Source organism: Hemitrygon akajei, chromosome 3 (assembly GCF_048418815.1).
Source record: "Hemitrygon akajei chromosome 3, sHemAka1.3, whole genome shotgun sequence".
NCBI lineage: Eukaryota > Metazoa > Chordata > Chondrichthyes > Myliobatiformes > Dasyatidae > Hemitrygon > Hemitrygon akajei.
In genome coordinates, this window is record NC_133126.1 from 168151968 (window position 1) to 168167188 (window position 15221).

Sequence of the window (15221 nt, forward strand, 5' to 3'; positions counted from 1 at the left end):
CAGTTAGGCCCTTTCAGGCAGGCCATGAGAGCTGACTTCAAATGACGGTGGAAGCGTTCCACTAGTCCCTTCGACTGTAGGTGTTAGGCAGTTGTGTGGTGTAGCTGTGTTCCCAACAGGCTGGCCACAGCTGATCACAGGCCGGAGGTGAACTGGGCACCTCTGTCGGAGGTAATGTGGGCCGGTATCCCGAAGCATGCTACCCAGGTTGCAATCAGCGCTCGGGCACAGGAATCGGCGGTGGTGTTGGTGAGCAGGACCGCCTCTGGCCACCTCATGAACCAGTCTACCATAGTTAGGAGGAACCACGCTCCTCGCAACACTGACAGGGGCCCCACGATATCCACATGAATGTGGTCGAACCTCCGGCAGGTGGGTTCAAACTGCTGCAGCGGGGCTTTGGTGTGCCGCTGCACCTTGGCTGTTTGGCACTGCATGCACGTTTTGGCCTATTTGCTGAGTTTGCGAAGTCCGTACTACACGAACTTGCTGGAGACCAGCCGGACAGTTGTCCTGATAGATGGGTGCGCCAAGCTGTGTACGGAGTTGAAAACTCGCCGCCGCTGCCAGGCTGCCAGGATGATGGGGCAAGGTTGGCCAGTAGCCACGTCGCACAGGAGGGTCCTCTCACCTGGGCCTACGAGGAAGTCTTGCAGCTGCAAACCCGAGACTGCGGTCCTGTAGCTGGGCTTCTCATCGTCTGCCTGCTGCGCCTCCGCCAGTGCTGCATAGTCCACCCCCAGGGACAGGGCCTGGATAGCTAGTCTGGAGAGTGTGTCCACCACGACGTTGTCCTTGCCCGAGACATGCTGGATGTCCGTCATGTACTCGGAGATGTAGGACAGATGTCACTGCTGGCGGGCCAACCAGGGATCGGACACCTTCGTGAATGCGAAGGTCAACGGTTTGTGGTCCGTGAATGCGGTAAACAGCCTGCCTTCTAAGTACCTGAAATGCCGGATTGCCAGATACAGTGCCAACAGCTCCCAGTAGAAGGCACTGTACTTGAATTCGGGTGGCCGTAGGTGTGTGCTGAAGAACGCCAGAGGTTGCCAGCACCCTTCGATGAGTTGCTCCAGCACCCCACCGACTGCAGTGTTGGATGTGTCCACTGTGACGGCAGTTGGAACGTCTGTTCTGGGGTGCACCAGCATCGCAGTGACTGCCAAGGCTTCCTTGGCTTTAACGAAAGTGGCCGCAGCCTCTTCATCCCAAGTAATGTCCTTGCCTTTACCTGACATCAGGGTGTACAAAGGGCACATGATACAGGCTGCTGAGGGGAGGAAGCGATGGGTAGAAGTTCACCATACCAATCAACTCCTGCAGGCCTTTTACTGTGGTGGGCTGGGCAAAGTGGCGGATCGCATCTACCTTGGTGGGCAGAGGTGTTGCCCCGTCTTTGGTAATCCTGTGGCCCAGGAAGTCAACGGTGTCGAGTCCAAACTGGCATTTGGCCAGGTTGATCATGAGGCCGATATCATTCAAGCCGGAGTAGAGCTGGCGGAGGTGGGACAGATGCTCCTGATGACCACTGCTGGCTATGAGGATGTCATCCAAATAGATGAACGCAAAGTCCAGGTCGCGTCCCACCGCATCCATTAGCTGCTGGAACGTCTGTGCGGCATTCAGAGGAATTCGAACAGTCTGAACGGGGTGATGAGTGCTGCTTTGGGGATGTCTTCAGGGTGTACCGGGATTTGATGGTATCCCCGGACTTGGTCTACTTTGGAAAAGATGCTTGCCCCGTGCAGGTTTGCTGCAAAGTCCTGTATGTGGGGCACGGGGTAGCGGTCTGGAGTCATAGCCTCGTTCAGTCTGCAGTAGTCACCGCATGGTCTCCAGCCCCCGGCTTGGTGCTTTGGGCACCATGTGCAGGGGGGAGGCCCATGGGCTGTCGGACCACCGTACAATCCCCAATTCCTACATCCTCTTGAACTACTCCTTCGCCAGGCGGAGCTTGTCCAGAGGAAGCCTTCATGCACAGGCATGGAGGGGTGGTCCCTGGGTCGGAATGTGGTGCTGCACTCCGTGTCTGGGCAGAGCTGCCGTGAACGTAATGGAGTCCAGGCGTGTGGCCAGCAACCTGGGTTCACCCAGGGAGAACATCTGAAAAGTCTTGGCATGGACCAGTCTTTTCCCTTGCAAGTCAACCAGCAGGCTGTGAGCTCACAAGAACTCCGCCCCCAGGAGTGGTTGGGCCACGGCGGCCAGTGGGAAGTCCCACTTGAACCAGCTGGCGCTGAACTGCAGCTGCACTGTGCGGGTGCCGTAGGTCCGTATCGTGTTGCCATTTGCGGCCCTCAGGGTGGGTCCTGGCTCCCTGCTGTGGGTGTCGTACCCCATTGGGGGTAAGACGCTGATTTCCGCTCTGGTGTCAACCAAGAAGCAGCGTCCCGACTGTTTGTCCCAGAGGCAAACACTCTTACTTTGTAGAAAGGACAGCCACTTTGTAAAAATTGGGTCACCACAGTATAAAGATTCCAACAATGCCAACAAACTGTCAAAGGATGCAAGGGATAAATGGATTAGTTTGATCATTAGAATCCAAACGGTTAACACAAGCAGGGAGAAACAGCAATTGGAAAATAGTTGATGTAGTCAATACATTGAAAAGTCATGTGCTACTTTTTCATGACTATCTAACCCAAAGAATAAAAACATTTATGATGGACTTAGTATTCAAGGTCAAAAGTAAACAAAACAATATTCATTGGAATAATTAAATGTTTAAAAGCAACATTTAAATTACCTACATCATGTACATGCAAGTCTGAAGAAAGAGAAATAAGAACAGTAATTCTTACAATTACATTTTTATCTAATACAACCCCAGATGATTTTCTTTAACCGCAGAATAATACCAATCTTGCAAAATCTGGAAGAAAAATATATTTTTTCAGTACAGCTAAAGTTTGGGATATTAAAAAAGCTAGTTCTACATGTTGAAGGATTAAGCACAAGAGAAGATACGTAAACTCCAAAATCAGGGCAGTGAAAAGAAATTGATAACAATTATTAACCTTAAGTACAAGATCCATAGATATTTGTTTTGAAACTTTCCAATCGATTGAGGAAAAGGCTTGAGGGAATAAAATGGGCTACCCCCATTCTTTTGCTTCCTGGAAGACAATATTCTGCAATTATTTTCACAATAAATACAAAAATACAGAAATGATAAGAGTAGAAGAATTCTCACGGACTCAAATAATACAGCAGCCATTAGCTACTTAAATAATGTGCTCTTGAATGTTACTCTATAATGAAAAGGCAATATTGTAAATCAAAGACATGTCATGGACTTTGGGATATTACTGTGGGCAGTTTGTTAAAAAAGTAATGAATTGAACAAAAGTTAAATTTTGTGGGATCCAGATATACTGAAACGCAGTAGATATATGTTATGATGGCACATCGTCCTTCAATACAAAGAGCTTGGAGTACAGAAGAATGGAAAATATATTGCAATTATACAAAGCTGTTGTGATTGAAGTACAGTCGGCCTTCCGTATCTGCGGGGGTTTGGTTCCAGGACCCCCCCCCCACAGATGCTCAAGTCCCGTATATAAAATGGCGTAGTATTTGCATATAACCTACGCACATCATCCCATATACTTTATATCATCTCCAGATTACTTATAATACCTAATACAATATAAATGCCTTGTAAATAGTTGTTAAACTGTATTGCTTAGGGAATAACGAGAAGAAAAGTCTGTACTTGTTCAGTACAGACTCAACTATCGTAGCTTTTCTGGGAACGCTGATGCTGCCTCGGCATCAACTGATGCCGATTCTCCCGTGATCTTTAAGTTCTGAGGCTGTAGCGCTTTACATAGCTTGCCAGCCATCCCTTACTAGCCTTAAACTCCTTCCTCTCGCTCACAACACAAGTAGCGAACGAACGAGACACGAGGCAAACAATTCTCAAACAACAAGATTACAGTACCTTACACTCCCTCTTAGACTTTGAGGAATTGCTTTGAACAGTTAATTGCTTTTTAGGAGCATTCTTTCACAGAAACAAAGGTTGCACACAACACAAGTAGCGACCGAACGAGACGCGAAGCAAAAACTGCTCAAACAATGAGTACTGGAGAGAGAACTTCCAGGTTTTCTTCTCGATCCCCATCCGCAGTTGGTTGAATCCGCGGATGTGGAACCCACAGATATGGAGGGCCGACTGTATTGTACAAAGCTTCAGTCTTGGTACTCAAGAGAAACTTGCTCTGGCACATACAGCTTGATAAGATTTCTTATAGTTGGCTTGGGAGAAATTGAGGATTGGCATATACTTATCTAATGATATGAAACCTGATCAGTCCTCCATTGTTTATTTTTAAAAAGAGGAATTGACAAATTTGACTCGACTCGCTCCAAGATATGGAACCTCAACAGGCTTGCTATTTCACAATGAAAATGGAAAAGAAAACCTCTTCACACCGTGCGCCGTATATCCATGTCAATTTCCCTCTACGTCAGGAAAGGTGGGAATGTACTACAGTTCATATCAAGATTGGTAGATATTTGACCAAAGGATTGCAAGGATATGAGAATTCCACAATTTTACCAAATGGTGGAATAGTCAAGACATTGTGTGGCCTGGAAACAAAAGCAGAAAATACCGGACACACACAGCAAATCTAGCAGCATCAGTAACAACAGGATATAAACACAATATATTCTGCAGATGCTGGAAATCCAAAACAACATGCAAAATGCTGGAGGAACTCAGCAAGTCAGGCAGCATCAATGAAGGGGATTAAACAGTCAATATTTTAGGCCAAGACCCTTCATCATGACCAGAAAGGAAGGGGGGGGGGAGGGGAATAAGAGCAGCCAGATTAAGAAAGTGGAGGGTTGGGATGGAATACGAAATGTTGCTCCTCCAAATTTGAGAGTAGCCTCATCATGACATGAGAGGCAAAAATGTTTACATTTCAACTACTATTCTCTAGTAAAATTGATTCTCTTTATATAACATACACAATATATTGGAGGAACTCAGGTCAGACAGCATCTATGGAGGGGAATAACAGTTGATACATAAAAATATAAGAAATAGAAGCAGGAATAGGCCATCCAGCCCATCAAGCCTGCCCCGCTATTCAATAAGATCATGGCTGATCTGTCTGTAAACTCAGCTCCATCTACCCCATAATCCTTAATTGCCTTACTATGTAAAAACCTAACTGTTTCTTAAATATATTTAGTGAAGAAGCCTCAGCTACTTCCCTAGGCAGAGAATACCACAGATTCACCACCCTCTGGAAAAAACAGTTTCTCCTCAACTCCATCCTAAATCTTCTCCCATGAATCTTGAGGCAAAGTCCCCTAGTTCTAATCTCACCTAACAATGGAAAAAACTTTGCTACTTCTATCTTAACTATCCCTTTCAAAATTTTGTATGTTTCTATAAGATCCCCTCTCATTCTTCTGAATTCCAGAGAGTATAGTCCCAGGCGACTCAATCTCCCCTCATAGGTTAACCATGTCATCCCTGAAATCAACCTGGTGAACCTCCTCTGCCAGTATATTCTTCCTCAAGTATGGAGACCAGAACTGCACATAGTACTCCAGGTGCAGCCTCACCAGTACCCTGTATAGTTGCAGCATGACCTCCCTGCTCTTGAATTCAATCCCTCTAGCAATGAAAGCCAACATTTCATTTGCCTGTTGTACCTGCAAGCCAACTTTTTGCGAATCATGAACAAGCACTCCCAAGTCCCTCTGAACAGCATGCTGCAATCTTTGGCCATTTAAATAATAATCTGCTCTTCTATTATTCCTTCCAAAGTGGATGATCTCGCATTTACCAACGTTATATTCCATCTACCAGACCTTGGCCCACTCACTTAACCTACATATATCCCTCTGCAGACTCTCCACATCCTCTGCACAATTTGCTTTTCCACTCAGTTTAGTGTCATCAGCAAATTTTGCTACACTACACTCAGTCCCCTCTTCCAAATCATCAATGTAAATGGTAAACAGCTGCGGGCCCAGCACCGACCCCTGCGGCACCCCACTCACCACTGACTGCCAACTGGAGAAACACCCATATATACCAACTCTCTGCCTTCTATCAGTTAACCAATTCACTATCCGTGTCTTATTTATAAGTCTCTTGTGCGGCACCTTACCGAACACACTCTGGAAATCCAAGTATACAACGTTCACCTGTTCCCCTCTATCCACTGCACTCATTATGTCCTCAAAGAACTCCAGTAAGTTTGTCAAACAGGACCTGCCCTTTCTGAATCCATACTGTGTCTGTCTAATGGAACCACTCCTTTCTAAATATTTGGCTATTTCTTGATGACAGCTTCATTCATTTTCCAGACTACAGAAGTTAAGCTAACTGGCCTATGGTTGCCTATCTTTTGCCTAATCCTTTTTTAAAAAGTGGTGTGACATTTGCAGTCTTCCAATTCGCCAGGACCTGCCCAGAGTCTACAGCGTTTTGATATATGATTACCAACGCGTCTACAATAACCTCTGCCAATTCCTTCAGCACTCTGGGATGCATCCCATCAGGACTAGGGGACTTATCTACCTTCAGGCTGTCTAGTTTGCTCATCACTATCTCTTTAGTGACAGTGATTTTATTGAGGTCTTCACCTCCCATTTCGTCCATAACATCCTTCTTTGGTATATTAGACACGCCCTCCACCATGAAGACAGACACAAAATAGTCGTTCAATGGCTCAGCCTTTTCCTTATCACCCAATATCAATTTCCCCAATCATCTTCCAAGGGACCTACGTTGATTTTAGCCACCCACTTTATATATTTTTTAAAACTTTTGCTGTTTTTATATTTTGTGCTAATTTACTTTCATACTCTACATTCCATTTCCTTATTTCTTGTTTAGTTGTTCTCTGTTGCTTTTTAAAGTTTTCCCAATCCTCCAGTTTCCCACTACTCTTTGCGACTTTGTACACATGAGCTTTTAACTTGATACTATCTTTTATTTCCTTAGTTACCGAGGCTGGCTCTCCCCACGCTTACTGTCCTTACTTTTGACTGTAATATACTTTTGTTAAGCACTGTGAGAAACCTCTTTAGTGTTTGGGCCAAAACACTATCAGAATTCATTTTTATTTTCTGCATATTTACCTTCCAATTACTAAGCCATCTCTCCTGCTTTGCCAAAGTGGCATTTAAAATATCAAAATTTGAAAACTGCACAAGAGTAATGGAAAGAGAAGGAATTTCAACATAATATACCAGTTGGTCTTCTATTTCCAAAATATAATCAAGCTATGCAGTCAAATCTGTTATCTTCAGCATTAACCTATTTCAATTGCAACTTATTCATTATACCTTTAAAGTTGTTGTGGAATTCAAATAATGTATTTGTCAGTTTGTCTTCTGTACTGATTTGGAAATATAAATATGCAATATATAAAGCTCATCTTATGTCTGACTTGGTATACTACATGACTATTCTAGGATATTGATCATTATAGAAATTTGAGAATGGATGAGAGCTTTCAAAGGCATTCAAAGAATTAGTTAAAGATACCCAAAGTCAACATATCCAATGCTCACATTCATCTCCCCCCCACCATTTATTCCATATTATACAAATAAAAGCTATATTATTAAAGCCTTTAATAAATACTTCAAGCTTCGGTGGGCTCATTTTACATATTAGCATCACTAGGACATTAAAACTAATTTAATTTACCCTTTAACAAACTGGTTACAAAAATGACTTCCAAGAGCCTGATAAGTATGCGAGAATACTACAAGTATTGCTAACTTATCTTAAGTTTTGAAAATCTCCGGACCTTCAACATACTATTCAATCTTGAATTAAAGTACAAGACAGACAGTGCAACTATCTTGCACTGTTTAAAATTAAGGATTTTTCAGAATCAGTTTCTTTTTTAAAAAATCACCGGCATGTGTCGTGAAATTTGTTAACCTAGCAGCAGCAGTTCAATGCAATACATAATATAGAAGAGGGAAAATAAAATAATAGTAACAATAAATAAATCAATTACAGTATACTTATATAGAATGGATTAAAATTGTGCAAAGAAACAGAAATAATATATAATAAAAAGTGAGGTAGTGTCCAAGGGTTCAATGTCCATTTAGGAATCAGATGGCAGAGGGGAAGAAGCTGTTCCTGAATCATTGAATGTGTGCCTTCAGGCTTCTGTACCTCCTACCTGATGGTAACAGTGAGAAAAGGGCATGTCCTGGGTGCTGCACGTCCTTAAAAATGGAGCTGCCTTTCTGAGACACCGCTCCTTGAAGATATCCTGGGAACTTTGTGGTTATAAAAACCAACTTCCAAGCCCTGCATTAACTTTTTTGATGGCCAGTTTTGTAAATTTTTTAAATAGATCTGTACATTGCAAGGATATAGCAGAACTATGAAAACACCCTGAAAACGAACAGCGGTGATTTTTTGTGAAACATTTATACGTTAATATTCCAGGCATCCAAACGCAGATGTAGCATTATATAAAATATATTGTTTCTTGGATATACTGTGTATGCCTACAAGAAAACAAATCCCAGGGTTGTATATGGTGACATGTATGTACTTTGATAATAAATTTACATCGAACATTACCAAGAATAAGTTAACTAGTCATTCAGCACTTCTATGGCTATGGATCTCTACTGATGCGCGCAAAGACTCAAAATTACCCTATACATGACTGCATTTCAAAATGTATGCTGTTTCAAAAAGTTAAGAGACATGAAATCAAGAACTTCAGAGTTTAATGTTTTGTGCTTCGTTGTAATAAACGAGGGGGAGTTAAACTCTTCAACCGGGACAAACAGAACCTAGTGCTTGAGCTGCAACGTCATAAATATCCTAACAGGATTAAAAAGCGATGTCAGATACAATCTAGAAAAATATTGCAAGTGTCAAAGGGCGAGTAATTGATATAAACTGAAAACTTCATTCACGAAACATTTAGAAACGGGCCGTCATCTACATAAACCTATAAACAGCCGAAAGTATTTTTTATTTTTATAAAGTAACGGACAAGATTAACAAATCACCCAGCTACGATTAAATTATCTCTATAATAAAAAATTTTTGCCTCGTTAAGTTAGTTCCATCCCTCCTCTACTCTCATTCTCGATCCCTTTCCACTGTTCATTTTCAGCAAATATAAAACACCATTGTTTAGGCAGTTGATGTTTGAAACGGGAAAACGAATAAAAGAAATCGTACACAGCGCGGGGGGGGGGTGTGAAGGAGAAAAATAATAAAACTTATTCTCCATCACATTATTTCTACAGCAGATACCCTTTCGTCAAAGCACCACGCCTGAAGCCCGCGTTATTTTAAACTTTCCTATGCACTTTTATAGCCAAAAACATTACGCCTCAGCCTCCCAACATATGACCTCGGGTTAAAAATAACCTGAAACAAGACTCCAAAAGCATCAGTAAACTTGATAAAACATGACAGACAAGTAACAGCCGGTGAGGTAAGTACGAGAATGACGTACGTGAAATAGTTGCTGGATGAGAAAATAGTATAAAAATCAACTTTTAATAAATAAAAGAGCCTAAAAACAGAACCGTCAACAAACGGATGTTCAAACATCAGTTTCTGAAAAAAGGGTTCATTATTGCTATCATTACCCAAAAACGAATTTCTATTAGGAGTCGATCACGCAAGTATATTACGGTTACAGTTAACTGTGAAAACAAGGCCTAGTAACTATCTTCAAAGCAAGGCCTGCAGCTTCAACAACTGATTACACGAGTTCTCGGGAAGCCCCGACCAATCACCCACTCCTACGCCATTTAAACACTTGAGAATTAATAAGCTTTTTGAATAAGTTTGTTTTTAACGAGATCCATACGCCACATTTTAGATTAAGTGAAGGAAAATACAATAAAGTTGTGACTGCAGGAAGTTTACCTTATAAAAAGCTCCGTTGGATCCGCGCACTTCTACAGTCAGTTCCTCCATATTGGAAGCGCAAGGGAGACTGGGATGTGTTTCTAGAATTTGTACCAAGCCGCTGCGACACCTCGGGGACTGAGAACGCAGAGGGCGGAAGGAGGTGGGTAGGTAGGTAGGAAGGAAGTGGGGGGGGGGGGGGATGAGTGGGCGGGACAAAGGGGTTGCATGGAGGAGGGTGAGGGTAAGGGAGGGGGAGGGGGAGGGGGAGTGGAGGGGTAAGGGAGGGGGAGGGTGAGGGGGAGGTGGGGGAGGGTGAGGGGGAGGTGGGGAGGGTGAGGGGGAGGTAGGGGAGGGGAGGGTGAGGGGGAGGTAGGGGAGGGTGAGGGGGAGGTAGGGGAGGGAGGGTGAGGGGGGAGGGAGGGGAGGGGAGGGTGAGGGGGGAGGGAGGAGGGAGGGGAGGGTGAGGGGGGAGGGAGGGGTGGGTGAGGGGGGTGGGGGGAGGGAGGGGTGGGTGAGGGGGGAGGGGGGTGAGGGGAGGGAGGCAGGGGAGGGTGAGGGGAGGGAGGGAGGGGGAGAGGGGAGAGGAGGGGGAGGGGAGGGTAAGGGAGAGGAGGGGGAAGGGGGAGGGGAGAGGAAGGAGGGGAGGGGGTTAAGGGGGAGAGGAAGGGGAGGTGAGGAGGGGTGGGGTGGAGGGGGAGGGGAGGGGAGAGGGAGGGGAAGGGGAGGGGAGGAGGTTAAGGGGAGAGGAGGGGAGGGGGTTAAGGGAGAGGGAGGCGGGGAGGGGAAGAGGGAGGGGAGGGGTTGGGGGTAAGAGGGAGGGGAAGGGGGAGAGGAAGGAGGGGGAAGTGGGAGAGGGAGGGAAGAAGGGGTAGGGAGAGAGGGAGTGGGGGAAAGAGGTGGGAGGGAGGGAGAAGAGGGGAGGAGGAAATGTTGGGGAGTGGAAGAAGAGGAGATGGGAAGAAGGGGAGGGAGCAGCAGGGGAAATGGTAGGTGAAGAAGAGAGGGAGGGGAAGAGGGTGAGGGAAGGGGAAAAGGAGAGGTAGGGTAAATGGGGGTTGGGAGGGAGGGGAGGAAGAAGGTGGTGGGGAGTGGAGAAGGGGAAGGGATGGGGTGAAGGTAAGGGAAAGGAAGAGAAGAAGGGTGATAAGGATGAGAGGGGAAGGGCAGGAGGGAGGAGATGGAGAGGGGATGAATGGACAGAGAAGAGGGGAAGGAAGGGGATGAAGAGAAAAAACGTGCAGGGATGTTGGAGGGACAGGGATGTCGTGTGGATGTGGGAGCAGAATGGTTTGATAAGGGGAGGGATGGGATATGGATTCAGAATGGTGAAGGATTGAGGAAGGGAGGGATAGAGTGTTGATGGGGAAAGATTGAAGAAGGAGGTATGGTTTGTGGATGGAAGAGGGGAGAGAAGGGGTGGAGAGATGAGTGGACGGAGGAAGGTTGGAGGGAATGGAAGGAGGAGGTTTGGAGGGAAGGGAGTGAAGGAGAAGTGGAGTGAGAAGGTGAAATGGAAAGACAACAGAGGAGGGGGTGTTGATGGAGGGGAAGGGGAACAGAGAAGGATGGGGAGGAAGGGGGACTGGGGGTAGGGAAGGGAAACAGATAGGGGAGGGAGGGGATGGAGAAATAGGATGGAGGAGAAGTGGAGAGAGATGGAGGAGGAGCAGGGCTGATAAAAGATGGAAACAAGAGGAGGGTTGGAGGGGCAAGAGAGGGATGGAGGAGTGGTGAGGGGAAGGGGGAAAGGAGGAAGATGGGGATGTGAAGTGGGAAAGGATGAAGATGGAGGGGAAGGGGGAAAGAAGGAGGATGGGGAGTGGGGTGAAAAGAGAAGGGTTGAGGGAGTGGAAAAGAAGGAGGAAAGGGGTAAGGAGAGGAGAGGGGAATGACGAGGGTTGGAGGGAGAAGAGTAGTGATGGAGGAGGTTAGAGGTGTGGGAGGGATGGGATGTGAGTGAGGGAAGGATGGAGGAGAGGATTGGAGCAGGGGAGTGGGGATGATCATGGAGGGGGAATCGGCAAAGTGGGAGGGACCAAGAAAGGGAGGAGGAATGGGAAAGGTTTGAATTGTGGTGGAGGAGAAACGGAAATGAGGAAGGGGAAAGTGAGGAGGGTGGGGAGGGAAAGGGGAAAAGAAGGAGGATGCGGCAGGCATGGAGGAGGGGAAGGAGAAATGAGGACGGCGAGTGGGGGAGGAGGAAAGGGAAGTGTTGGGGAAAGAATCGAGGGAGGAACAAAGAGAGTGAAGGGATAGAGATGGTGGGGCATGGAGGAGGGTGGGGAGAAGGATGGGGTGGACAAACGTGAATGGGGGAAAGGGCAAAGGGGAAGCGAGGAAGGAGCTGGCGAAGAGAAAAGGAAGGAGAATGCATTTGCGGAATGGGGAGCGGAAGGGTCAAGGTGGGAGCTTTAAAAATCAGTGCTTCGTAGCTGTTTTTTCCTGATCTTGAACAGCGGCCCATTGGAATTTGGGATTCATCAGCAAGGTCAAATGAAAATAAGGCAGGGCAGGCAGAGTGGCTATTGTTAGAGTGAGGAGACTTTTGACTTTGGCTCAGCAGGTTTGGGCAATAACAGGTGTGGACAACGAAAGTATCTGGTAAGCTTTCTCTTGCTCATTCTTTATCTGTTACTGTGTAGTTAGGGAAGTAAGAATGGATCCAGGGGCTGTATTTTTTGTGTTCTGTGTGTAGGATGTTGGAATCCTGGGAGACCACTAGCCTTCCGGATAACCGAATCAGCACCAGGTACACCGAGCTACAACTCCTCAAAGAACATGTTAAAGAATTAGACCTGCAACTCTGGTGATCTTCAACTCAAAAGGAAAACTGAGGAGATGGAGAGGTTGTCACTCCGAGGTTGCAGAAGGCAGATGAATGAGCCACTTTCAGGAGAGGGAAGGGAAATGGGTAGTTGGTACAGAGTACCCTTGTAGCCGTTCCCCTCAATAACATGTATACATGTCTACCACTTTGGATACTGTTAGGGAGGAGCCCCAGAGGGACCAACATCCTTGCAGGCAGGTTTGCTGGAGCTGTTGAGGAGGGAATAAACCAATTTAACTGGGGGCTGGGAACCAAAGTGATAGGGTTGTGGATAGGGATTTTGGTTTACAAGTACAGACAATGTATAGTGAGACGGTTAGGAAGGACAGGCAGAGGATAGGGCAAAATTGCAGTCAGTGGGATGAGTTGTATTGTTAAAGACAAAATTGAAAAGGATATATACAGGACTGAAGGAGTTATATTTGAATGCACTGAGCATATAAAATAAAATAGATGGAGTGCAGTCAGAGATTAACATGTATGACATTGTGGGTATCACGGAGTCATGGACGAGAAACAACTGCAGTTGGAAGCTTAATATTCAAGGATAGACAATCTGTTGAAAGTATAGGCAGGTAGGCAGAGGAGGAGGAGTGGCTCTGCAGGTAAGAAGTGAAATCAAATTTTTAGAAAGAGGTAACATAGGATCGGAAGATGCAGAATCCTTGTGGGTAGAGTTAAGAAACTGCAGGGGTGAATAGACACTGACAGAAGTTATTTACTGGCCTTCAAACAGTAGTAAGGATGTAGTCTACAAATTACTGCAAGAGATAGAAAAAAAATGTAAAAAAGGCAATGGTGTTTTAGTCATGGGGGATTTCAATTTGTAGATAGATTGGGAAAATCAGGTTGATGCTGAATCCCAAGAGAGAGACCATGGAATGCCTCTGAGACAGCTTTTTAGAGCAGCTTGTAGATGAGCCCCCGGGGATTGGGTGTTGTGTAATGAACCTGATATAATTAGGAACTTTGGGTAATGGAATTCTTAGGAAACAGTGATCATAATATGATAGAATTCACCCTGCAATTTGAGAGGGAGCTGGTCAGATTTGTCCATACTGCACTGAAGTAAAGGGAATTACAGAGGCATGAGAGAGGAGCCCGCCAAAGTTGATTTGAAGGGGGCACTTAGCAGGGATGACAGCAGAGCAGCAATGACTGAAGTTTCTGTGAGCAGTGCAGGATAGATACATCCCAAAGAAGAAGTATTCTAAAGGCAGGATGACACAACCATGTTGACAAGCGTAGTCAAAACCAACATAAAAAGAAAAATAGAGCAAAAATTAGTCTCCTGCCTATCTCCTCCCTGCTTCCCCTCCCCCAACCCTTGATCTTTCCTCTGATTGGTTTTCCACCCTCCCCCCACCTTCTTTATGGGGGCCCCTGCCCCCCCTCTTTCTTCAGTCCCTGACGAAGAGTCTCGGCCTGAAACGTTGACTGCTCATTTCAACGGATGCTACCCGACCTGCTGAGTTCATCCAGCTTGTTCGTATGTGTTAACTAAAAAATGCGTAAGGGAGTAAAAGATGCAATATGAAAGTAGGCTAGCCATAATATCAATGATACCAGAAGTTTTTTCAGAGATAAAAGATTAAAAGAGAGGAATGAGTACATATTGGACTACTGAAAATGACACTGGAGAGACAGTAATGGGGGACAAGGAAATGGCAAACAAACTGAATAAGTATTTTGCATTGTCTTCACTGTGGAAAACACTAGCTGTATGCCAGAATTTTAAGAGTATCAAGGGGCAAAAAGTGAGTGAAGTTTCTGTTACTAGAGAGATCGTACTTGGGAAGCTGAAAGATCTGAAAGTAGATGAGGACCTGATAAAATAGGCTATAGTCAGCATGATTTCCTCAAGGGAAAATATTGCCTGACAAATCTGTTGGTATGCTTTGAGGAAATAATAGGCAGAATAGACAAAGGAGAATTGGTGGATATCCTGTATTTGGATTTTCAGAAGGCCTTTGTCAATGTGCCACACATGAGGCTGCTTAACTAGTTAAGAGATACTGGTATGATAGAACATTGACTGATTGGTAGGAGGTAAAGAGTGGAAATAAAGGGATCCTTTTTGGATTGGCTGCTGGTGACTGGTGGTATTTCACACACGGATCTGTGTTAGGTCTGCTTCATTTTACGTTTATTTGAATGATGAAATTGATGGTTTTGTGACCAAGTTTGTGAATGATAAGAAGATTGGTGGAGAGGCTGCAGAAGGACTTAGATTGGAAGAATGTGCAAAGAGGTGGCAGATGGAATACAGTGTCGGCAAGTGTAAGGTCATGCATTTTGATGGAAGGAATAAAAGCATAGACTTAATGAGGAGAAAATTCAAAAATCTGAGGTGCAAATTGGGAGTCCTTGTGCAGGTTTCCCTAAAGTTTAATTTGGAGGGCGAATTGGTGGCGAGGAAGGTGAATGTCTCCCATTGAAATATCATATGTTGAAAAGCCAAGGTAGAGTGGATGTGAAGAGGATGTTTCTTTTGATGGGGGACTC

At 45.3% G+C, this 15221-nt stretch overlaps 1 protein-coding gene and 1 long non-coding RNA gene across 5 annotated transcripts in view; one reads left to right on the forward strand and one right to left on the reverse strand.

Annotated features, from left to right (window-relative positions):
* fxr1 (FMR1 autosomal homolog 1) overlaps positions 1-10042 on the reverse strand; it is a 76602-nt gene extending 66560 nt beyond the window's left edge. For 3 of the 4 annotated variants that reach the window (XM_073041252.1, XM_073041250.1, XM_073041249.1), the window contains exon 1: positions 9905-10042. In XM_073041252.1, coding sequence (XP_072897353.1) covers positions 9905-9955 — 51 coding nt within the window. In that variant the 5' untranslated portion in view covers positions 9956-10042. The remainder of the gene's footprint in view (positions 1-9904) is intronic. The other variant, XM_073041251.1, reaches the window with a different exon arrangement.
* The window catches only part of LOC140725600 (uncharacterized), a 51747-nt gene continuing 46465 nt past the window's right edge, over positions 9940-15221 (forward strand). Inside the window, exons 1-2 of the long non-coding RNA XR_012098392.1 lie at positions 9940-10049; positions 12453-12490. This is a non-coding gene — a long non-coding RNA (uncharacterized lncRNA). The remainder of the gene's footprint in view (positions 10050-12452; positions 12491-15221) is intronic.